Source organism: Pocillopora verrucosa, chromosome 4 (genome assembly GCF_036669915.1).
Source record: "Pocillopora verrucosa isolate sample1 chromosome 4, ASM3666991v2, whole genome shotgun sequence".
NCBI classification, from domain to species: Eukaryota; Metazoa; Cnidaria; class Anthozoa; order Scleractinia; family Pocilloporidae; genus Pocillopora; species Pocillopora verrucosa.
The window spans coordinates 201,190-226,613 of NC_089315.1; the positions used below are offsets into that span (position 1 = coordinate 201,190).

At 36.4% G+C, this 25,424-nt stretch overlaps 2 protein-coding genes and 1 non-coding gene across 3 annotated transcripts; all 3 read right to left on the reverse strand.

Annotated features, from left to right (window-relative positions):
- Positions 1-1,845: 1,845 nt before the first annotated feature.
- LOC131785369 (titin homolog) lies at positions 1,846-10,967 on the reverse strand. The gene is made up of 13 exons (XR_010717128.1): positions 10,764-10,967; positions 9,055-9,248; positions 8,343-8,509; positions 7,889-7,978; positions 6,814-7,739; positions 5,878-6,528; positions 5,625-5,750; positions 5,362-5,432; positions 4,969-5,060; positions 4,776-4,867; positions 4,316-4,407; positions 3,415-3,912; positions 1,846-3,059 (listed from the first exon to the last, which is right to left on the reverse strand). It is a non-coding gene; the product is annotated as a titin homolog (transcript).
- Positions 10,968-11,556: 589 nt separating this feature from the next.
- Positions 11,557-16,110, reverse strand: LOC131785338 (band 7 protein AGAP004871-like). The gene is made up of 8 exons (XM_059102217.2): positions 15,195-16,110; positions 14,045-14,154; positions 13,876-13,948; positions 13,662-13,744; positions 13,256-13,459; positions 13,093-13,148; positions 12,722-12,800; positions 11,557-12,588 (listed from the first exon to the last, which is right to left on the reverse strand). Exons 1-8 carry the CDS (start codon positions 15,265-15,267, stop codon positions 12,400-12,402), a joined length of 867 nt encoding a protein of 288 aa, XP_058958200.1. The 5' UTR covers positions 15,268-16,110; the 3' UTR covers positions 11,557-12,399.
- Positions 16,111-16,449: 339 nt separating this feature from the next.
- LOC131785337 (ATP-binding cassette sub-family F member 1) lies at positions 16,450-25,419 on the reverse strand. Its single transcript, XM_059102216.2, has 26 exons — positions 25,033-25,419; positions 24,362-24,420; positions 23,698-23,808; positions 23,121-23,221; positions 22,557-22,642; positions 22,075-22,151; positions 21,918-21,980; positions 21,408-21,473; positions 21,036-21,118; positions 20,748-20,831; positions 20,374-20,462; positions 20,257-20,292; positions 20,101-20,162; positions 19,926-19,976; positions 19,468-19,533; positions 19,188-19,293; positions 18,778-18,852; positions 18,528-18,598; positions 18,377-18,409; positions 18,137-18,172; positions 17,967-18,002; positions 17,732-17,828; positions 17,568-17,632; positions 17,392-17,464; positions 16,806-16,994; positions 16,450-16,730 (listed from the first exon to the last, which is right to left on the reverse strand). The coding sequence occupies exons 1-25, from the start codon at positions 25,301-25,303 to the stop codon at positions 16,831-16,833; spliced, it is 2,061 nt and encodes a 686-aa protein (XP_058958199.1). The 5' UTR covers positions 25,304-25,419; the 3' UTR covers positions 16,450-16,730; positions 16,806-16,830.
- Positions 25,420-25,424: the final 5 nt, after the last annotated feature.

The window sequence follows — 25,424 nt, forward strand, 5'->3', positions numbered from 1 at the left end:
GCTAGTGTCACGCAGTAGATGAAATAACGCTTAAACTTAACGCTTAAATAACGAAATGCAATTTCGATTGAAAACGGCGGATGAATGCAGCGATTGTTCAAACTCTGATTACATCATCGCAAAATTTTAGTTTATCATGAGAATTTATTTCTCGTAGATTAAATCACATTTCTTTTCCGACAACCACTTCTTTCAAATAATCCGGAGCGAAAACATTGATTATTTGTTAATTTGATATTGCGTCTTTTGGTGTCATAAGTTATCAGTCATGCAAAGAATTTTAAGTATATAATCATGTCATTCATCAAACTTGAAAGTTTTCTTGAGATCGTTATCTGCTTTAGTGCCGCTAGCTTCTACTACAACGTAGGTCGCGTAAAAGAGAGAGGACTGTTGAGGAATAAAATATTGGAAAAGCCACAAAAACCTCAAAAGCCACAAAGCTGGCTAGAACAATCCCATTTTTAACACATAATTTAAACAAACATATCAACAATAGACAAACAGATAATTCTCTTACGAATCTTGTTTTCCTCTTTAAATTTGACTTTTGTAAAGAACTCAGTATCACCGGAGTATTTTCCGGTGTTTTGAAGGATGTCGTCTATCTTCCATTTAGCTAGCCCTATTTCTCTACATGTCACGACTCTTGTGCGAAGTTCTAAATTAATTCACCGATAATTTCTAGATAATTGGTTTAGCTAGGATGATAGGAAATAACGTCATAAGTCCAATAATAAAGGTGTCTTCGGAAGTAACCATAGGCAGTAATAGATGATATAGTAAAAATTATCATTTTTTGTCGACAAGTACGAAACAATCATTCAGCCCAGTTTTTTTGGACAGTTGAAGACCTCATTACCATTTCTCTTTGAACAGCGCCCCATAATTTACATTTGTGGCAGACTTAAACAAAGACCATACAAAGACTAAGTAGCTGTGGTTTTCATTCGAAGACAAGTTAAAAAAATAGCTGCTAGAAGCGTCGCCCAGTTCTCAGAATATTATAACCTGAGGAATATGTTTAATGGTCAAGTGATGCCAAACACCTTTCATAAGGAGAATTAATGAACATTTCTGTAGCAATCGCGGGAGGACGTAATCACTGACTAAAATATTTCAGACATAAAAATAAAAGAGAATCCAATTCATTGAAATTAACACAAAGGTGGGAACTTAAGTGTCGGAAGGAGTCATCAGTTGTTGTGTGTAGCTGAGCAGGGGGGGTAATTATCACCCTTTTGTTAGTTGTATTCCCACAGTTAATAAGAAAATATCGTCGGCATACGATATCTAACTGAACATTCCACTAAAACAGGCCGCAGTCTGATAAAAAGAATGGCTACCAAGGTAATTGAACACTGATACATTCCCAACATGTCACACCTAAGAACACATGTTCGCAGTGCGCAAATACCTCACAAGTACAACATGCCACCGGTAAACTGAACATGAAAACTGTGATTAAATGAAGAATTGATTAGAATTGAATTGAAGACATTGATAACCTAAATCAGATGAAAACTCCTGATGCGTGTCACACCTATTAGAGCGGCAAGGACAAAGCTTTAACAGATGAACCGTGTATCTGAAAGCAACCAGCGAGAAAGGAACTGACTCCTGACGAAGAGTAAAGATATTGAAGTAAATAGTCCCGGGTATTTTCCATCACTGCTGTTAAGTACACAGCGAGAGCCTTGCTGCCTGTGCGGGGTGTGCATAACAATGTTTAACACACCTCGTCTTTGCACACTTCTAAACTAACTCGAAGGGGTTCTAAGACAAAGCTAATTCCTTAACACTACTATGAAACCAAGTTAAACAATCTTTTTTCAGTGATTCAAACATAGTTTATTTTCGTAAGATGTTTAAGATTACTAAATAAACTAAAACAAACTATTCTTCTGCGTCATTCTCTCCTGCTCTGTTGTTAGAGTGTTCTATAATTAAACCGTGGTGTAATTAATAAGTGCTGTGATCCCAAATGAAATGTTTGTATATAAATCGCTTATTACGGATTCTAATGGATCTTGTGATTATCAGGGCAGTAATCAATTGCAACCAACTTTACCAACAAAATCCTGCATTAGCTATTCACAAGTTTGAGCCATCATGGAAAAGAGTAAGCTCTTATTTGAGTTAGAAGCTGAAGGCCAACAAGATAACCTACAGTTATAAATAACAATCACTGAAAAAGCTTCATTTCAAAACGATCGAATGCTTAAGGGTGTCTAGCTCTTTTCCTCGGCTGTTTCTGTGGTGGAGTTTAAAGCCACAACTGAACGAGGAAAAAATTGCATCGTCTCAAAATTGATGAAGACCTATTTGCCAAAGCATACGTCTCACCTTCGAGACAACAATTCGCATCATTAAAGTCCAAAATACTTATTTCTTGAAGGCATGTTAAGAAATACAATGACCACTCCTTGACTACAACGAAAATAATCATGTTCTTATTACAAGTATGTTTAATCAGGCTTAGGTTAAAAATCCAAGCATTCTATTGAAATCACTCGTTTTCATTCTAATGATCAAATCAAGGCCCAATATGACAAGAAATTTTCCTCTTAGCAACTACGTATCGTGCTAAAATGCGTACGAAGTCAAACTGACATAAACTCCATGTCAATATGGCCAAGGAAAATAATTAGTTCTTTATTCACACATACTCTTTCCAATATTCCTTACAAAGACGTAGGCTTGTATAAATAAGATGTATATGAGGGCACCTCATGGCTCCATTTTAAGTCAATAAACTTTCCACAAGTATGCCACAAATCCTGACACAGAAAGTCCATTAGACCTTGTCAATTGCGAGCGGTGCCAGTGGACCGTGAAACATTGCCAACACCCCTAGCTCCTTGCGAATGTTCAAGTACTTAGAGCTCTGTATGTGAATCGCACGAACATCTGAAAAACGAATCCATATTGATCGGAGACAAAAGGAACACCAACATTTTTAAGCTCCATCAACAGAGCAGTACACCGCACTTGACAAGTTTCAGAACTGCACCCTCCGTTTGATGTCGAGACGATTCGCATACATCACTTGGAATTTTCTGCAAAAGAAAATAAGTAATTTGTTGCAACTAATGAAAAGCTATGAATTTGTCATTGCATAGGATCGGTAGAGTGCTTCCAAAATTTAAGCCCATGCATATGAGTTCTTTGTTTCAGTTTTTATGTCAAAGACTATTCACAAATGATTTATCAGGCAGTCAGAGTTAAAGTTCTGCGTCTGTTTCACTAAAAAACAAGAACAAAGAAGACAGCATAACAAAAGACGCGTTTATAGGTCGCCGCAAGCAACAGACATTAATGAGTTTCCTGGTCACTGAACAAAAAAGAGGCTTATCAGATAGAAAAAATACTTCACACATGATAAAATACCTAAAATTAAAAAGTCACACTTACTCAGCGCTTTTTCCCATATCTGCACACGAGCGTGTTCTTCTGTCAGCCAATTTTCTGGTCTGCTAAGGAGACTGTGCGAAAAACATTGCACAAGAAATATTTTGACTGACAGTCTACCCGATGCAATAAGTAGTTAGGGTTACTAGTGGAACAACGCAGATTACGTAATCACAACACAGCTACTTAATCTCTGTATGGCTCACTCCGCTACAAAGCTTCAAAAAGTCAAATATAATAATAAGATTATAGCCGTTATTACAAGGTAGCTGTACAAAGAATGTAAAACAACCAAAGATCCCACACAAACAGGAATGTACTTTGCATCAGACAGGATAAAGATAGTGTACCCTTAACTCTGATTTCTTTGGACTTCCTTCTATTTTTCACGGCGTCAATGATCAATATCACGTTCAGCTGAAATACATTACTCACTTAGAGCTCAAACTCAAACCGGTCACTTGGTAGTCACCAGCCCTTCTCGCCGGCGCCATCAATCCTCTGTAATATAAAATTTCAGTTCAAAACATTTGTTGCTACGAAACAAAAAGAAAGCTAACCTACGTGGCAAACGAACAAACGGAGAGAAAGAAGATAATGCGAAAGGCAAGGCCGAGGGGAAACAAAATTAAAAGCGCTATTATTGCGATAGCTTTCTAAGCTCACATGGGTTTTCTTTCTCTGTCTCACTTGTAGTTTAGCCACGCAGAGTAAAACTTGGGTGGAATGTCTTCCAAACTACGAAGCAAACAGTTTTTTCTAAAAAAAAAATCATCGTTCTGCAAATGAGGGGAAGAGATTTGATCTTAATCGATTAAGAGCAAAATCTACGATCAGGTCAAAAACTGAAAATGACGTCAGCGGTCAATTAGGTTCAAATTACGCTAAACTGATGTTACTTTACCTTTTGATGGTATCCATGGAGACATCAATTCCTTTCTCCTGCAGGCGCGCGAAGACCTCATGGCATTCTTCCGAGGCTACAATTTCTTCTTCCTTTTAATTCCATAAAATTCACTAATAAACGACACTTTGCTGACACAGTACTGATAGACTACACGTTATACTTCAAACGAGAAAACTAGTAATTTCACAATTTTCGGGTAAGTTTGACACATTTCACATTTTGTTTGGCAAAGAACTAAAAAACACACCAGGTTTAAGCAGTCCCGGTGGGAATTTTAAATATATTGTGCACATTTACTCTTTGGAAAAAAAATTGTTCGGAATTTTAATGAAAAGTGTTTGCTCCTATCACTTGGACTTGTTTTTACTTGCAAAAATAACCACCTTAACATTCAAACACTTAAGTTTAGAAAATTAGCACTTATCTACATCAATTTGTCGTTTTTCATTGCCACTACCTTATTCCACGGCAGTGTGAGACTCTTGTTGTTGTTGTTGTCTTGTTTCGATCTTCCATGCTCTTCTCTCCGTTTTTGACTTTCCTTTGAAGCTGTAAAGAAAACAAATGTTGAAGCAGAAGTAGAACAGAATGAACAGAAACATCAAAATGAACATTCAAATGTTGGTCAAATCAAAGACGACTTATGTTACCTGCTGGTAATGGTGGCGGGGGTTTTTCCTTGAACAAGAATCCGTCTTTGAGAACTTTAGCAGCGGCACGGCTCCTACGAGCATCTTTGGAGCTACACGAGTTGGACGAAGAACACAGATAATTCATTGTAAAAAGAAGCAATTGCAGCACAGAAGCACAGAACAAGTAGTTCAATCAAAAGAACCGGTTGCTAACTATTCTCGCTGGTGAACAGAATCCCAAGAGATTGGTGTCCTGAGACTGAAAACACAATACCGACAATTATGTACGATTTCAAGATCAAATTGACTTGGCTCGATGAACTTTACTACGCGAACACAATAACGAGCCTGACAGAGAAAACTCCACGTGGGTTTTTCTACAGACAACAAAAAACATTGCCTTACTCTCACCTTAACTTGCCAACATGGGCTGAAGAAGGCCTGGAGCGGGTTTGTCCTCCTTCAGATCCGGTCCTTTTTCGCTGTTAAAAGATAATCAACTTCCATTCGTTCAGAGATCCGTAAAATCCCAACATTCCGTGCGGAAAATTATAGCTGGTATAAAAGCAAACCTATAAAGGAATTGCAATGATATGCAAAACACCCTAAAAACACTTGTCGCACTCAGCGATGCTTTCATTACATGGTTATTATGTATTCTGATTAACACAAACCTGTCCTTTAGCAGACATGGCACGAGGTTTGCTACCTGGTGAGTGAGGTTTTTCTAGTCTCAATATATCTCCGTTGCCTGACGAGCGTTTGAGCGGCGCGGAGCTGGGCCTAGTAACACGATGTTTCTGTAAAGAGGAGTTCCATGTGAGATAACGGTTTATTTGAATGGCCGGTAATAAAGACAACCTACTAAACTATATAAAAAACTTGATTGAACACCAAGACAAATCGTAAAGTAAGGTACAAACATACTAATAATTTATCATTCTTCAAGGATGTTTCTTTTGTTCTAGATTTCGAGTTCCTTAACTCTGTTATCAAAGCTGTGGTGGGTCTGGTAACTGTTCTGCACGGACATAGTTCCTCATCACCTGGCAGTTCTTTCATTTTGGCCAAAAGTTTTGCTCGTGAACTTTGAGCTGTTTTTCGAGTATGACTGAGTCTCGATTCTTTGTCGGTAATCTCTACTGCTGAGATTTCTTGTTCCTGTAGGTTAGCCTCCTTCATTTCCAAACCATTGTTTATAACAACTCCTGAACTTTGAGACCAAGCACAAGTTTGTACAGCAGGTTTGGCGACAATTTCCGCCTCAACACTGGAGTAAGTGGGGAGTTGAGAAGAGTCGAGGGGAACTTTAACGTCATCAACTTGACTCAAAACATCTCGTCTAAACGTTACAGATTTGAGTTTCAGATTGCTGCCCAGTGACAAATTGGTATCTGCTGCCTGATACAAATGGATATTGCCTTCAGAGCTTGACTTTCGCAGAGAAGACTTTGATGGTTGATCCAGGATACTGCTGTCACTTGAATTTTCAGTGCCAGACTGTCGTTTCTGTTTTAATTTATGTCTTTTCTTGGTTTTTGAGGTATTCCATTTTGGTAACGGCGGTTTTGTAACAACCTGAAAAAGTATTCAATTTTGCTTGAAACACGAAATCAAGCTCATCAAGGTGGAAGAAAACAACATTTCGCAGAAAATATCACGCAAAAATGATGCATATTAACGATTATGGAGTCGAACATGAACACTCTGCGCATAATTTCTCTTCAAATTGTAAAAAGGAGTAAAATGCAACTTGTTTAGTGGTGGATATACATGTACACCGTGAAGAAGAGTACAACTCTTATTATTCATTAGTCTCATTACTCATCACACATTGCGCAAATCGGCACATTTTCAACCCACCTTGTCTGGATCGGTGTCTTCTCTCTTTTCAAGCATTTCATGTTCTTCCCCAGTAAAGTCATTATGTCTTGGATTTTTTCGTTGGTCTCTTGAAAGGTTTTTCGCCACTAAGTCCTCCGGATTGAAGAATTCCATTGTTTTTCCTTTCAGTGCAAGAGAACTTTCGCTTTGTTGTTTTCTAACACGCGAAGTTTTATGCTGAGTCATATATCTTGCTGAACAGGCTCGGGGAAATCGGTTGGAAAGAGCATTCAACCTGTTCGAGACCTGAGGCTCTTCAACCCACATGGTTTCGTATTCGATTTCATGTTGTGGCGTTGTTTCTTGATCAGTGCCAGCGGTGCATTCTATTTCCATCTTTGCCAAAAGAACTGAAGGGGTTGTGGCGTCACAGGTTAATTCCAGATCTAAATCTCTTGAGCTGATTCGAAGCTGACTGATCTTTTCGTTCGTGCTTTTCAAGTCGACTAGCATATCAGATATTACAGCACTCTCTGCTTGACTTTTATCACATATTTTATGAAGCATAGACTCGCTCCTGGCAACATAATCAGAAGACACTCTGCCAGTGTCTAAGAGACTCGGAGTCTGTTCATCATCACTTTCGGTACCTTCATTACCTCCTGTTGGAATTGCGAACACTAAAGAACGCGAGCCAGCCGAAGATATCGACCTTGTCTCCTGAGATTCATCGACCAAATCATCATCATCGTCTTCCTCACTGTAAGCTTCTTCGGCTGATTGTAAAACTTCAGGCCAATTTAGTTTTGGTGACGATGGTTCTGGAGAGGCTCTGGGAGGTGGTGGAGGGGGATTGGTACTCTCAGAATCTTCATCTTCACAGAACGCCGCAGAGTATCGCCAAAGGTCATGCGGTGCCAAGCTGCGATCCAGCTCCTCTTGCTGACGATCAAGATACACTAATCCTATAAATACGTGCGTGGAAAAAAAACAAACACATTAGAAAAAACAGACCTATAAAAAAAAAAAATTATGATTGTATTCAGGATATTAGAGGAGATGTATCCCATTAGTGTTTTGATTGTTTGCTGATAGTCAAGTTCATTCTACCAACCTTTGTAAGAAGTATCATCTTTCTTTGTTTCCCTGAGTGGCAAGGACCCCGGAGGTGGACGATGCTGAGGTGTAACTGTTTGTCCTTTTACTAAAAATAAATTGAATGTCATTCATGAATAAAATTATATTTGCAATCACAGATGACAACACCAATTGTAGTAGGAATGATAGTACATTGTTTTAAATAAATGTTCAGTGCCTTTTAAAGGTAAATGGTCAGAAGAAATATCTATTATCTAGAAATATAATTTTATTGCTGATCACTTATTTTGCAAAAATTCTTGCCTTTCAAATGCATGACAATAAAATGATTATGATGTTGTCTTAGTGCCATTTGTTTACCTGAGCCTAATTAATTCTACCTATTTCACCAGATACCAGGAAAACAAAACAAAAAACAGTACTTTTGCCAAGCCTCCTGGTGAGTCCTGGCATCAATTAATTTTAGCAACCTGAAATAAATGCACTGTAGTTGTTTTCAGAGGGTTTCTGCCAGTCTTGCTTCTTCTCTGCACTCCTGGATGAATACACAGTAGATGACTGGGGCCTCCTTTTTAGTTTGGATTTCTACCTTTCATGGAACTGTTTCATTATTTCAGGTACAGACAAGTCTTTCATGCTATTGAACAACATGAACATCATGAATCAATCAAATATTGTCCATGAGTTAAATCAACAAATAAACAGAAACAGCATTTACAAGTCAGTGAACAGAAAAACATTTGGCAGTTTCAGGCAGAGGAGTTTCTGTAGAGGTACTTAAATGAACCAATGAATAAAGCATTTTAAATTACAGAATGATGTGTTTGTACAAGAATTTGAACTCATTCAACCAACAGATCCTACCACCAGGTTACAACCCAGATTTTCCTTCTTAGCTAGTCCAATCTCTTCAAGTGCCCAATGATAAAATGCACTTAATTTAAGTGTTTGGGTTCATAAGTTTAAAATTCACATGGGTGACATATAAGACTTGCAACTTACATGACTGTCAACAACCTCACGACAACTTGAACATTTTCATTGCAAATAAGACATTTACACAATGTACATAAGATGTGTTGGGTCACACATCTAACAGCTGAACAAGGAAAATACTTCCTCAACCCTTGACTTACCGGTATGTAAAAGAGGATAATGCGTGCATGACATGATGTCACTTACCTAGCTGTCTCTTGGCTGTCAATGTGTAACTGAGGAGGCCCAGTTTCCAAACTTAAGAAGCTGTCTCTACTTTTACTCCTGTAGCTACACTGGCAATTTACTTCTCTCTCACGTGGTCCTCCATTCAGCCAAATTGAAGTCTTTTTATCATCTTTAAGTCTAGTGAGTGACTGATTTGTGTGATGTAACCAGTCCTAAAGATATAATTGTCACTGAAAATTAGGGGCTGATGAGGAATATGTAGGGTCAATGGGAAACAAATCTCACTGTTTCTCTTGGGGTCAGTCATTAAGTGTTGTGCGATTTCCCACAACTCACAATAAAAAAATTAGAGGGAAGTTAAGATCTGCTTTGTTTAAATTATGAAAGTTCTCATCAGAATTTTCTTGCAGAGGTCTCTCAACCTCTTTGAAGCATCATGGTTGGCTCTGTCAATAGATCTCAAGGTTATATCTCAAAGGTATTGTTTCAATTATTTTTCAGTTTTTGTCAGAAAGCAGTTAGTTGCTATGACAACAAAAAAGGTTTCCTTAGCTGGAGAAGCCAAACAGATTTAATAATAATAATAATTATAATAATAATTTATAGACTTATATTGCGCAATTATCAGTATAAGAATTTTCAATTGCGCATTACAATTAAATGTTAAAAATTCAACCCCCACATAGATACTAAAAAATAAAAAATTAAACAAAAAATTAAAAAAAAAATTAAATAAATAAATAAAAATGATCACTAAGAAAATGTAAAAATATGAAATTAGATACAAAGAATTAAAAAGCTTTGGCAAATAAAAAAGTCTTAATGGCCTTCTTAAACTTGTTTAAAGAATGGGTGTTTCTGATAGAGCCTGGAAGATCGTTCCACAATTTAGGGGCAGCGGCATGGAAAGATCGATCACCAAGCGTAAAAAATCTATTCTGTTTCCAAGTGCACAACTTGATTAGGTGCAAAGTTCAAGTTGTTGTTTCCTTATGGAGTTTGTGAGTTTTATTCCCCTGTGGTAGTTGGTGTGTTTTTACCCTTGCCACCTGACTCATTCTCCTCCAATAAGAAAAAGTATTTGAGTTGGCAGGTATAGCAATAACTTTTTCAACCCCTACAATTCTGTATCTTTCAAGGTTTCACTTTTTTTTGTTAATGATTTCAACCACTAGTTTGATTTAAATTTACATCAGCCACAGGATTTAACTGGGAGTTCGAGATCATTATCATCAAAAAGAAAAAAAAAAAGGGACAAACTGCTTTGAAAATGGCTCACGCCTGGAAGCATCTAAGGGAAACTGCAGTTATGTCTACTTGGTCAACATTAGAGGCATAAATCTAATGATCGATTAGGTTAGGACTTACAGATTTAAGAGCTTGAGTACTCTACAATCTTTCCAACATTTGAACTGAATGAAATCTCAGACTTTACGTCTTGATAATCAAATGCGTTTTGATTTTTGTGTTTTTACCCATGGTAATTAATCTAAAACGCCGCGGAACGTTTGAAATAAGCAAGTAAGAGTAACTGCTTCTAAATGAAGCCTATCATAATAATTTAACTCAATGTTCCAAGTAGTTTATAGCTGGCAAAGTTTTTTTTCCTGACCAGAGACACGACCCCGCAAGATAAAATTTCTATGTCTACCGTGTTTAAATAAAGATAATAATAATGAAGATAAAGAAAGAAGGTAGCTAAAACATCTTTGATGTTAGTGACTCACTCTTGATGCTGGTGGTCTGTCGTAGTAATTCTCACTTTCGACATGTCCAGATTGCGCCATCATGCCAATAAAAACACCGCATTAATTGTTTGAGTTTTCAGCTTCATTTCTTTTATCAGTGATAAACAAACGAAGAAATAGGAGTCCTTAGATTGAATCGTAGTAACGGTAAACAAACCTTTCAGAGGTTTTCCTGCGCCATGTTTTGACACTTCTTCTTAGAGCAGCCGCTGATCAGGTAGATTCCATTGACTGCTGACGATTTTGAAATTACTCGCACTGTGATGACCGAAGGAGACACTTATCAAGGGTAAAATGGATAAGTCATTTCGGACATATGTCATTTATAATTTATGGCCCGGGTTGGTTATTCTAACCCTTCAGGGACCCGGATTCAGGCCCCTGAATACTACTAGTCGAGCCCTTCGTCCCAATATGCATTATCAGACAGCATTGACATTTTCTAAGTTAAGAGCGTTAAACGCTTTTAATCGTAGTTCCTACATCAAAGTGGAAAACTGGACCGGCTGATTATAAAAAAGTCACGAGAGAGTTATGTCACTACATATTAGACTTGGCTTGTCACGGAAACCATGGTTACGAATTGGTTGACATCCGTATCGACCCTTGGATTACTAAGGCATTCAAAGCTCGAACAAGTCTCCACATTCAGTTCAGCGAAGAACAGGAGCCATTGTACATAATTTGTTTAAGTTGGTTTGAACTCTTCGTGGTACCTGTAGGCGGCAAAGACCATCACACTTTGAAATAAGGCCTGAACGAGTTTTTTACATTTTTTTAATTTAAAAGTTTTCAGCTAAAAGAATCGAGTCATTTCACAAAATACAGCGAAGAAATTCATAGTAAAGAGGGTTTCAAAAACTTAACAAACAAGAAGCTTAGGATGAACTTTGTACAAATTACTTGATGCTACCTAACTATGTACTGTACTGTAAAATTAAATCAACAAACATATCTAGATCGTCATAACATTATTACCGTCAACAACTTGAAATAGTTATCAAAACGTTTTGCACCCTAAATGAGAAAGCAAAAAAATTACGATAACATTATAAAAAAAAAGGAAAAATTATTTTTATTTTGAACGGATGACACAGGAAAAACAACGTTTGGAACTTCAATTCATAATACTTTCCGTTTATTACAACTCCGTCAGGGCTGGATGGAGAGTTTGGCGTAGTTATTGACCAAACTTTTGCCCCCTCCGTCTGGTTTGGCTGACTAAAATTTGATACGATGATGAATGTTTTAAATGGTTAACGTTCTGACAACCCTCTCATTTAAATTCGTAAAGCGTAGACATCTCGTCGCATGTTGTTGCTTATAAAGTCAATTATAAAAGTAGAAAGGTTTTATTGACTTGTATTAGCAAAAGACATTAAAATCCTCTTGTGCAAGATATTGTCTTATAAAAAGTTTCGACATTTGTTGTTTTTGTTTATCAACCATCCTGACATTCTACCTCAAAGACGTCATGGTATCACGGTTATCGACCGCCTTTTAAGGCAAATTAAATTGCTATTAAAGCAAGAGAGCCACTTCCATAATTGTGACTGACTGACTTAGAACAGTTACAGGTGTAAAAGTCTTCATCCTCACACTTCCAGTGTTAGTTTCACTTGTTTAAAAAATTTTTCATAAAATCCACAGGAATTGGGAAGATGATGGTGGAGTTCTTTTCAGCTGAGATGGTGTTCAGAGTCTGTAGATAACGAAGCTGCATCGCCGACGGTGTCTCCCCCATTATGTCAGCGGCCTGCTTCAAAGAACGTGATGATGTCATTTCACCTTCTGCAGCAATGACCTAAAAAACAGAGGGCAAGCATTCAGCTGTTTGTTTCATACAGCGTATTTGAGGGCGAAAACAACTTGAAACCGTTTGTCCCCTCAAAAAAATTGAATGGAGTTATACACCGAACCACTCAGTAGGGTTATACCTTAGCTTTAGCTTCCCTGGTAGCTTCAGCCTCAGCCGCCATAACACGCTGTAACTGGACTGGAAGGCGGACATCCTTACTGTAGAAAAACATAGTCAATGTTTATCTTTTGACGTTTATCGTAATTTTTTTTTCATGGCATTTCACGTGAAGAACCAAACAGTCATGTTTAATCATACGATTTCACTAAAACAACAGTGCTTCATTGATGTCTCGTCATGACCACCAGATCGAACGCGTTTTACTTGAGCACACTTGAAAATCATAGTTTCATTATATTCCCGAGGTGAGTTGACCTTAATTGTTACATTCAATGTTAATAAGCTTTGCTTTAATGAAGTGGAGGTGAACTCGATGGCAAGAAACCTTACATCTCAACTCTCTCTACACGAACTCCCCAAGGATCAGTGGCGTCATCCAGGAACAACTGTTGAGCAGACATATGAAATAGAAAATATAAGTTAGAGTAAAGAAAAGTTGGAGACGAAAGTGAAATGATTGCTGCAAATATCGGGAATGAAGTGATAAGCAAACCTGCATCTGAGAACTCAAACCCTCTCTATCCATTAGGATATCGCTCAAATTCTTTGTACCGATCATGTTTCTTAAGGTAGTCTGAGCCAGCAGTTTGGTGGAACCCTGAGCGTCTGAGACGTTTGTAACCGACACTGTTGCATTCTGGATCCTGAAGTACACCACTGCGTCAACAGTGACTGTAACACTGTCACGTGTCAAAGCCTAGCCAATCAAATTAGACCATGTTACAAGAAACTATACCATGTCTTAATTAATAAAGCTCGGAATGTTTGAGGAATTTAAGGCCAGCCTAATGGCCTGAAATAAATCCTAACGTTCTTTATTTCAACATGAATGGATTCCTATTCCTAGAAAATTATACAGCCGACACCACCATTTGAGAAAATTTAAAATGAACGATTACCTCTTGAGGGGGTACATCAAATGACACTGTCCTCAAATCCACTTTGCTGTACTGATCAATCTTAGGTAGAACAAAAAACAACCCTGAAAATTTAAATTGACATGTCAGTCAAAACATTTGGCTTGGATACCCTAAACGCGTACAAAAGACGTTTTCCAGAAAAGAACGAGTCATATACTATGTCCAAATTCACGACTGGAAACAAAGACCTTACCTGGTCCCCGGGCCCCACCGGGGAGTATTCTCCCAAGTCTGAAGATGACAGCTCTTTCATATTCCTGCACTATCTGTTCAAATAGATTTGTCCTAGAATTCGTTATCTCTTAAGTTAAAGTTCAGCAAAATGCTTTGTTACTCTAATATAATTCACTGTATGCACTCACCTTCAAACAAAAGAACAAGGAAAATGGAAATGTTACCACGACAAGGATATAGCAAAGGACAGTAATGACGATCCCGCAAATTCCCAGTTCCCCTCCATCAGGTTGACTGGCTAAAATGTAAACAAGTGACAGCTGAGCGACACCTGAGTGACAGGTGGAACTCCACCCAAAAGAATTAAACTACGCCTTTCAATTTCATGCATTCGGCTACAGTGACTACCACAAGAAATTCCTTTTTACACAGCTAGAAATTCAAGATTCCAGTTGACTGATAACTATTTCGAGCATTTCAGCCCAACAACGAGACTGCGAGGAAGAGATGTGTTTTATGTATCAAACTTTTCTAACGGTTATACACTCTTTAACCTCGCCCGTATCAAAAACTTCCAGACAATCTTGTGGAGTTGAATTTCAGTAAATTTTCACCAACACTCAAATTATAAAACGAAAAATTATTAAAAGGAAAAAACAAAGGAAACACAAAAGAATGTTGCGGATGACCCCACCAATCCAAGATTACTTCTTAAAGACGACAAACATAATCCACAAAACCTCCCTGCAAAGTGTTCCTGTCTGCTTTGTTAAAAAATCTCAAGAGTGAGTATTCTTTTATTCTAAGCTCGACCTGGAAGACGATTAATATCTTACTGGTTGCACTACAGTTAACTAACTGAGTTTACAGTTGAAGACGGCTGTAGCAACGCTTGATTACACTTTAATGCCTGGCACAGAGAACAGGTTTGTACAGTGTAATTACTTTGGTCGGAGGTTTTTAATGTTCACGAGTCGCTCTCACGGCCCAAACTCTTTATTTCGATAAATTGTTAGTTCACACGGAAAGTCAGCAAACAAACAATGAGAACAGGTCGGTAACAGTACAATACCTAGAAGCTGGTGTTTGGTGTGTTTGGTAACGCATCGATAGTTTTTAAACAGAGTTCTCTAAGGCGTAACAGCCTCATAACTTCCACACAAACATTTTATCCCAACTCGACCAATTAAAGATGCGAGGTTTTGGATGGAGTATCATAAACAAATATTCCGCAGACAAGTGACATGAATAACCAGACGAAGTCTCTTTAAGAAAAAATCAAACGCAGCAAGTAAAAGAACATTTGCTCTCATGTTCCGGTAAATAATTTCAACTTACAGCTCATGCATTGTATGCGAGGAAGGCCTCCGACTTGACAACCTCCATGATGCTGAAGCGATTCCTGTGACATTTTATACGCACTTGTGAAAGCTTCAAACTAACGCGATTTTCAGATGCAACAAGTTTGTATACATAGCTGATGATCTAACTACTGCCTGTCGGCCGGCACTGCCCACAATACCTGTTAAGGCTGTGACAAGTAAATTATAAGCACCTGTTGTATAAGGGAGGCTTGTTTGAATTTATCACGAACAAAAATAAGAGTTCATTCTTATACTTCGAAGTCAACACAAATTACCTGTAGTAAGAAATTTTCACAAACGGCACTAAATCGACTCCTCACTTTAAGAAAGAAACTAATATTTTTGTCTGTCGAACGGCACATTCCGAAGGTACCATGAAGCATTTTGCAATGATTTCTGCACGAAACAATTGCAATTAATAATGACCTATCACTAAATGTTCAGCTATTCTTTACTAAAAACAAGCAAACAAGTACATTATTAGTTTTCTAGAAAAAAATCAAAACAGTTACTTTAATTCAAACTTTAAGAACTCGAGTTTCAAAACGATATCTTTATAATAAGCATGGGGTTTACATAAAGAAGATAGCGCATAATCCGGATTTAAATGTACTGATACAGCAATTGAGTTCTCTTCGAGCGAGACCATCAAACAAGAAAAAGTATGCAGCTACTTGGCAGTGCAATTGGAAGAGCATTATAAACTGACAGCTCATCAAGTGTTTTAACGACTTTATATAATCACTGCTCACCTAACAATATCTTACGCGAACTCAATGTTCAGAGGGCCCAAGTTGTTCCGAGAGCCTTTGTCCATTACAGTATCTTGGACCTTGGACCAATTGAGCTTGCCTTGCACAATGATCTCCCCTTTCAACCCTTTTTTAAGTCGAAATATTTTAAGATAGGGTTCAGGTCTCCTCTCAAATGTGACTAGGGCGTGTAGTGAATTTTTTTCCGATGGGGAAAACCGCCATCTTGCCGACTCATTGATCTAAACAATGTCTTTCGCTTTACAGACTAAGCTAAGACGAGGACGGAAAACAACGAAAAAGTTGGTTTATTCACCTATTCATCACACCATAATACGTCCGGCTCTGATATCTAAGTAAAACATCACTTTTGGTTATTCTTTCTGTCTTGCAAGGGGGAAAGTTTAATCTCGCCGAATTGAAGGTTAAATAGAGAACTGATAAACATTAAAATTTACCAGACAACTCAATCAGTACTGCAGTTAAACCTTAAACAAAGTCAACCCTTTTTTATTACTAGTATTACTTACAGCTATCACAGCCAAAGGATTCAGCATTTTTTATGACGGTTTTTTCATATTTGTTTATGCAGATTATTAGTTAGTGAGAATAGCTCGGTTATCGATTGTCGGAGAAATGTTTATTGGAAATGCCCACTTCACTTCAATAATAATAATAATGATAATGATAATAGTAATAATCACTAATATGAATCCTCTCTTATGATGACTAACTTTTCTCTGTCCAGCGGTCCGTAACTACAAGAAATGAAACAAACTGTCAGAGGGAAAATCACACTAAACCAAATTCACGCGAACCTTTGGGTTCCTCACCTTAAATAAATCGGGTTTAATTAATTTAAGCAGACTTGGCAACCACCTCCTCGCCAAGTTTCTCTAATATTTCTTGTCTGTAATCATCAAAATCGCCATCGACCTCGGTAATTTCCTGATTTTCAACCACCCAGAGTTGGCAAGAGGTCTCCAGGATCAGACGAGCATCGTGACTTACCAATATAACACCTGGAAGAATGCAAGAGTAACCCAGATCATGGTTAAACAACTTTTGTCCGCAAATTAACCCACGCACTTTAAGGTAAATCAGCCTGCCAACAACTGCACTGTTCTAAATTAAGTTCAGCAAAGGAACTTTAAGACCGCCGAGAAATATTAAGTTTAGTCGTTGATTAACAAAACCGCGTCTTTAACAATTCTCAATTTGGCTAGACCTTTTATCAGAGTCTAACCACATATTTTCGTGAACAATGTCGAGAGGGCCGAAAGCTAACAGTGGAAGGACATTTATTTAATAAAATCAACCCTCTTATGGAGAAAGCCTGAGGCCCACTGATTCTGTTAAACCATGGTTTGTGTTGGACCTCGTGTAAATAACAACCCTAACTTTTTCATTTCACTTTACCTCCGGTAAACTCATTAATAGCATCGGCAAGAGCATCGATGGATTCTATGTCCAAGTTGTTTGTGGGTTCATCCTAAAACATAATGGAGTCTTCATTAATGTGATACACCCTATAGAAACCGATTGAGATTTTTTCGACAGCACTCTTAAGTTGTTTACGCATAGCATATACTCACCAGTACAATTACATCCGGGTTACTAAGTGCCAAGTCTGCGAAAGCCACACGTGACTTCTGACCACCTGAGAAACGAGCATGACTATTAGCTCTTCAGTATCAACCACGTTCAAATATACGATAACAGAGATAGTGAAACGAAAACAGAAAAAAAAAACAAATACCTGATAAATCTTTGGTTCTTATGGTATGTGCATGACTCACTAATCCAAACCTTCCCAGATGTTTCCTTGCTGTCTGATAATCAAGGTCATATTTCCTCTGCAAAGAGTAGAGAGGAAAACTTTAACTAAATCTGGCGAACGATGCACCGAAGGAGATGCCAATTTCTCTTTTAACTTTAAAATGCAATAACGTTTATAACATTTACAATTGTGTAACTTTAATTTGATTAATTACCTGGAGATATTCTACTGGAGAGTCATCCATACTCAGCTGTGATGAAAACAAAGAAAACCTCAGTTAAACAACAACAGATCATAAACTATTTCTTATTATTATAACATCATCATAATCATCGTTATCACCTGTAAAGACAATTACATTCAAAGCATATAAATGTATATCACCTGATCAGCAGAATGCTGGTTGTAAGATCCAATGCGCTATAAAAACAACAAATAGATGCCAGATAATTATCACTTGGAAGCAAATTAGACTTTAAAATTTGGAATATTAATGCTACAAATCACAAAACCAAAACAATTTTCAATTTGATCAAGAAAAGCAATGCAAGTAGTAAATACACACCAATACATTTGCATATTTATCTGCACTTAAACAAAAAACACAGCTGTGATTTTACTTACAAGCCTGTGGTTCCGTACAATATCACCTTTTGCCTGAGACAAAATAGAATTCACAAACTTTTTGTATATTAATGGTCATTAACCTGTATAAGGTACCAGTACACGTACATTAAAGCACTGTAAAGTAGATTTTAAAAATAAATATCCCCACCGGTTCAAGTTCACCAATCAAAAGCTTCAAGAATGTACTTTTACCAACTCCATTATTTCCAACGATAGCAACTAAAACAGAAAAAGGACAAAAAGTAGCAACAAATGGTGAGCCTAAAGAATTCTTGCACTATGTTGTAATCAGAGACATTAGAATTCAAGGTATTGTTGACAACATCTATGAACACTGTATGGTACAAGACATTCTATGCTTATACCACTGGAAAACTCTCAAAATGTCCTCCACTTACCTCTAGACTTCATGTCAATACCAAAATCCAGATCATTAAACAACTTTGGTTGATTGGAATATCCAAATGTCACAGCTGTTTACATCATCACCATAGTATCAAGCCATTATAAGAAAAAAGTAGTGTAAAGTTGTTGGAAAAAATAGCTTAGATTATCACTTGAACCTGCCCTTCTATTGGATTATCATGCTGTCATTCATTATAAAAAACAAAGAAAACATCACAAGATCTATAAAAAAAAAGGCTTTGGAAGTTACAAGTATTACAGTAGGAGCTCTTTTGTAAAAGGCTATCAATGGGTACAAAGTTCATTAATTAAATGCATCAAAGTTTGCAGTATTTTTCCTGAGAGTAATATGCATACTAAAATTGATGTAATGTTCTGTGATTGTTTCATTATTTTGACTTACATTTTAATCCCAGGATAGGTGGATTGAGAGGTGGTGGTGAAGGAAAAGAGAATTTCACCACATACTCCTTAGGTTTTTTGATAAGTTCCATCTGTTCAATATCATCCTGTCAAAAATGAATCAACTCTATTTTCAGTGAATGTTAATACTTAAATCAGAAAATAAGGGATCATAGTTCTTGTAATTGATTTTCTTTTTCAGAAATGGTGTGATTAATTCTCATCAAGACAAACAGCTTCCCTCCATTATCTATTTCAAAGCAGCGTTGATCATCACCTACCTCTTCCATGTCTTTCTTGCCCCCTTTCTTGTTTTTTCTTCCTTGAGCTGCTTTTGTTTTCTCCTCCTATAATTTCATACTTTTTTTTCAGTATTCAATCCAACTGGCACAGTTAGGTATCAAACTTTTACCCATCCTCGTTACTGACAATAATAACACAAGGCTCCAAGTTCTGAATATTGCTCAACTTCATATTCCAACACAATAATATTCTTTAATAATAGACCCTTGCTGTCTATTAGTTTATTGTCATTAAACCAGGCAGGTTTTGTGAGAACTCTTAAACATCCAAAATGAGTTATTACGGTAAATCAATTAACTGATGAAATTTGTCAAACAGTCAGGGGCTTGGTGATTCAGTAAATGATGGGTTTTAACCAGTTAAGGCCTGTCCAGTGTATCTCATTCATTTACAATACTTGACATCAAAGTTAAAATAAAAGGAAAGTAAGTCTTACTGCTTGCTTTCTAGATTGACCAGAAGCCTTCAGATCCTTGATTTGCTTTTGCTACAGAAAACAGAAAACATTCCATCATTATGTCAATCTTGACATGAACTTGAGGCTAATTTTGTATCCTTAAAGTGCATATTAAGGGCATGACAGGAGTCAGTAAAAACAAAGTGTATAGTACCTGTTTGTTGTATGCTTTTTCCTGTTCTTTAACTTTTTGTAAGTACATCTTCTTGAATTGGTCTGAAGAAAAGAAGATTACAGTAAATGAGATCTGACAGTCAATACTTTACCTGTCTTTGAAGAGTGAAAACAAAGTATTAGATCACTCACTAACCATAGTTTCCTCTGTAATAGTAAAGTTTTTGTTGATCTGAAAGAATATGAAAACAGTGTTAAAGTTGCAAATGAAAATGTTTATCAACAACATGTGCATTACTTTGTCGAAACATACCTAAATGAATGATATCAGTACAAACACTGTCCAGAAAGTACTGATCGTGAGACACAACTAACAGAGTCTTCTTCCAGTTCTGTAGGTAGCTGATATAAAAAGAAACATGTGAAAATAATTATCCAGTTTTAAAAACAAGGGTCAAAAGAGATAAACACTGATCTGAGAACAAGATCATTTACCACAACAGAGAACAAACATACATCAATGAAACTTTGCCATATAACCCTTGCTTGTACAAAGATATGAGTTTTTGTTTAATATTTTAAAAGAATACTTTATTCTTAACATCTTTAATACCATTGACACAGCTAGCAAGAATATAACCTTGAAATTTGAAACAGTATCGGTCACGGCTTAACTATCATACTTACTTGTCTAACCAAATAACAGCATTCAAGTCCAAATGGTTTGTAGGTTCATCCAGCATGAGAAGAGTTGGTTCCATAAAGAGAGCTCTACAAACAAAATGTTTTATAATTGGAATTGAGAGGCTGGTATTTTTCACCTTCCAACAGCCCCTCAGAGTAGTGAAAGTAGTGCATATTTACCAAACAGCAAATTGCCAAGTAAATATCTACTACCATTCAGCTCAGTCTATGTTTGTGATTTATTGTTCACTACAGCTACAACAGTATCTGGATCATTTTTACATTCACTACCTTGCTAGTGACACTCTCATCCTCCATCCTCCAGAGAAATGATTGACAGGCCTCTGCTGCATTTCAGTCGTAAATCCCAGACCCTTATAGAAAAAGACACAATCAATTTATGAAGCATAGTAATATCATCAACACTTTTTTAATAAAGACTTAACGCAAAAGTGAGATGAGAAGAAAGTGCTCTATTGGATCATCTTCGAGTTTGTTTATGACAGTGTGATTTCCTTCCTATATGAATCTGGTTTAAATATTATACAGTACAACTATAATCAGCCATCTCAGCTTTATTGAAATATTTTCAATCTCTAAGTTTTGACATGTACTAAAAATGGTTGAGTGCCATTTTAGCAAACTACAATTAATGTGACTTACAGCCAAGATTCTTCGCACCCTTGATTCAGCAGAGGCTGCACCAATAGCTTCTAATTCAACATAAACCTTCAATGTGTAATAGAAGTACCTATTACTACTTTGTAATATCTATATTAACCCTCACATGTAGCCATGGTGTATAATGATTAAAAAAATAAGCAAGGATCAGATTTCTCAATAATAAGAAGGTTAGAGACAAAATAAATAGAAAACCACTGACATCAATTCCTTAGATTAACTTACTGAATACTAATAGAAGTCCTTATTCAATAAGAATATATTTATTGAGACACTAAGATGAATCTCCCTGGACATGTTATTCTTTTCTTTATCTGAGAAAACTTCATTCCTTGTAGATCACAGATCACACTAATGTGAGGTAAAAATCACGGGCCACATTTTTTAAAATAAATTTTGACATCCTATCATATCTACATCAATTAGTTCATCCAAGGTAGAAAGGATACTATATTGAAAAAAGGAGACAAGGATACAACAGTGTTCAAGTACCTCCTTTAGTTTCTCTGTAGCAGCTTCGTCTCCATTTTCACTTAAAGCAACAAGGTGAGCCTCCTGCAACAATAGGCTCATTTAATATTATTCATCAAAATTCACTCACTTAAACAGAACCAGATGGAAAAGTATTTATTTTGTAATTAAAACTGACCTCCTCTAGAAGCTGCAATCTTTTCTTGTCTGCCTTTAGGACCACATCAAAGGCAGGCGACTCGCTGGCTTCAACATCTGATAATTACAATGAAGAGAAGTTTCAGATTAACCCCTCCTGATATTTTTTTTCCAGTTGTATTCTTTTTTTTTAATTTAGAAAAATTTCAAACACCTAACAAGAATTAATGGAAAATCCTCAGGGTTTAGCAGATCAGTCTACTGTCATTGAAAAGGTTTTCATAACTTAATTTTTATAAATATACTGCAAAGAAATAATTAATGATAAATTTTCTCAAAATAGCATGTTAACAATTTCTTTTAACAAAGATATTTGCAAAGGTTCATAATAAAAATCTCAAATGCAGTAAATTCTAGAAACTAACATGTTTGTTTACCTCCTGAAGTTGATAGAGAAAAATTAGACTTTATAATTTAATTTCAAAGATTAAAAAAAATATCTATCATTTTTCATTACTTTACCTTGTTCACAGAGTAGGACATCAATGTTGGATGGGATAGCAAGCTTTCTGGCTGCAATATGTGTTAAGAGGGTTGTCTTTCCCATACTGAGGAAGTAAATTGATACCTATCATATTTATCTCTTGGCATTCTTGTCATAGAATTTAAAACTATTCAGTAACTTAGGGCACTGATACAAATCCATAATTTCTATGTTGAAATTTCTATGTAGGGGTAAAATTCTATTGAAAACTTGACCACTAGGTTGAATAATAAAAATTTGGACTCACAATAACTCATACACGTACAGCCATATTTCTAGCTAAAGCTTAAAATTCATCTATAATGATCAAAAAAAGAACATTAAAGATAAAAAAAGGCAATTACTACACCACAATTAATGATGATTTTTTCCTTCTAAAAAGTTGTCTTCCTGACTTCATTTGCTACTGATTGATTGTATTTGAGTGGAACTTTGATCAGCTGGATCAAGGGAGTGACATCAGTCAATTGCTGCTTGGATTTGAATTGTGTAAACTTAGCTTATTTTATACTAGGTAAGACAAGAACTAACTTCTCTCTTACCCATTTGGTCCAACTAAACCATAACGCCGACCAGCAGTAATGTTAAGATTTGCATTAACAAAGAGATCTTTACCGCGGGCAGAAATACTGAACTTCTCCACCTAAATTATTTTGAAAAAAATATGACAAAACAAATTGCAAAAGTGATTGCTATTTTTTTTAATGAATGATGAGCTCAAAGAGGAATGTTTAACTGGTATGTGGAATAATAAGAGAGGCCTTCCTGACAGTCATCTCTCTGTAAAGGCCAAAGCATTAACCCATAATTATTTAACCCTTTAACTCCCAATATTTCATGAGTAATTCTCCTTACTATATGCCATGCAATTTAAATGATGTTAGTTTGGAGAATTTGGAATTGGATCAGCCAATAATTTCCTAATTGATATTCTTCTTTATTCTCATTACTTGTCTGCTTGATAATTGATAATGTAAGGAGAAATTCTGTCTAGGTCACTGGTGGGACTTGAAGGGTTAAAATAAAAATCAAACTACTATAAAATAATCTCTAATTTTCTCTACAGGATGTAATTCAATAATATTAGATTATGGTACAAAATACTGTTTGAACATTAACCTTGATGTCTAGAGCATTTTCAAGAAGAGAAGTTTTAGCAGCAGAAGACTCTTGCTGTGATACAGAAAATTGGGATCCTGCCACTTCTTGTGTCTCACTCTCAAACTTTGCCTATAATGTAAATTGCAAGGCACAGTGATCTACAGTGTCAATACCAAAGAAATTTTTATGACTGATAGAACTATTCATACATACTGCCAAGATATCAAAGGTTCACAATTTCCTATCACTAAAATTGAAAGATGAATTTTCTGTGCAAACTACAGGAAGGAAAACATGTTTTTAGGTTTTTTCAAGTTCAGATGTTTGCTTTTTTTTGCTTGTCTGTAACCTTAATTAAATATAATTATAATTTGCTTGTTTATAGTTAATCTAATTGCTTAAACCTGCAAGATGTGATTCCTGGATATTCGGGGGTAGACAAAAATTAGATTAATATTGCTTTTTTTGTCATTTCTTGATTAAAATGGGAAAAAAATCTGCATACTGGCAATTTTCAGAAAGTCAAAGCTTTCCACAGATACATCCTTTCAGGATTTCCCGAAAACCAGTGGGAAGTGTTACTGCTGTTATAGAGTATTCCTCTTTTGGGGGTCACTGCTGTTTGAAAGTCTTCAGGGTCAAATGAAATACTCATCACTTATACATGTAAACAAACCAGCACCTTCTTTTTAAGCTTTCTCTTCTCCTTCTTGCTTAGTTGTTGTACATCTACTGAATCCTCTGTAAATATGGTAAAGCAACAATGAAAGCAACTACCTCTTAAACCCATTACACCCAAACAACAGTAAAAGTATTCTCCATACTTTTCTCCTCAACTTTTTTAACGGCTGATAACTTTCTTTATTCTCATGACCTTACTGCATGATTCAGGGGTGGTATTGTCAGGAGAAATTAGATGCTGGTTTGAGGGTTAAAGGGTTAAAAAAGTAAATGTAATTCATACTCTACAAGATAAATTGTGGGTTACACAAATGGTACAAACTATCCCTGCATCCCCAGTCTAAGTTGCTTTAGGCACAAAAATTCTCATTTAGTTTTTCTAAAAGGTATGGTCCCGTAAATTGAAAATATGTGTACAATCACATAACTTATACATCATTAGATATTAAATGAATACACAAAGCTTAAGAGATTAAGAAAAAGACCAAAACCTTAGATGACCTGACAGTTGAAAAATAAACTTAACTTTTTAAGTTCTCTGTCAGAATCCATTTTGTTTATCTAAACCTCGTTCTTTAATCTTAATCAGAACTTATTTCGGTTCAACAGATCACTATAAGAGAACTACTGATCACGTGTGGCCAGTATTACTTGGCACGCTCACCAGTTTACCTGTATCCGCGCATGTAGGACCTTCTTCAGGTGGATTATAATTCATGAGAACAGATTCTCCTTCTTCATCATCTCGTGTACCAGTTTCAGTGGAAATCGGTTCTCCATTTTTACGTTTTCCTGCTGATGCAGCGAGTGAGTCATCATCATCGTTTAAGTTCAAATTAGATAGATCGGTTTCCTCTTCTTCCTGTTCAGCCGCCTCTACCGCGGCTGCAAGATCCAGTTTTTTCTTACTCTGTGTGCTCTTTTGCCCTTTCTTTTTCACCATTTCGAAATGATACAGAGTCTGTTAATCTCGATAATTGACATAGACACTTCTACTTGCCTCGGCCAGACCGATCTATTACACCGTCAGAGGATACCGGTGGAAATATAGAGCAAATGAGAGT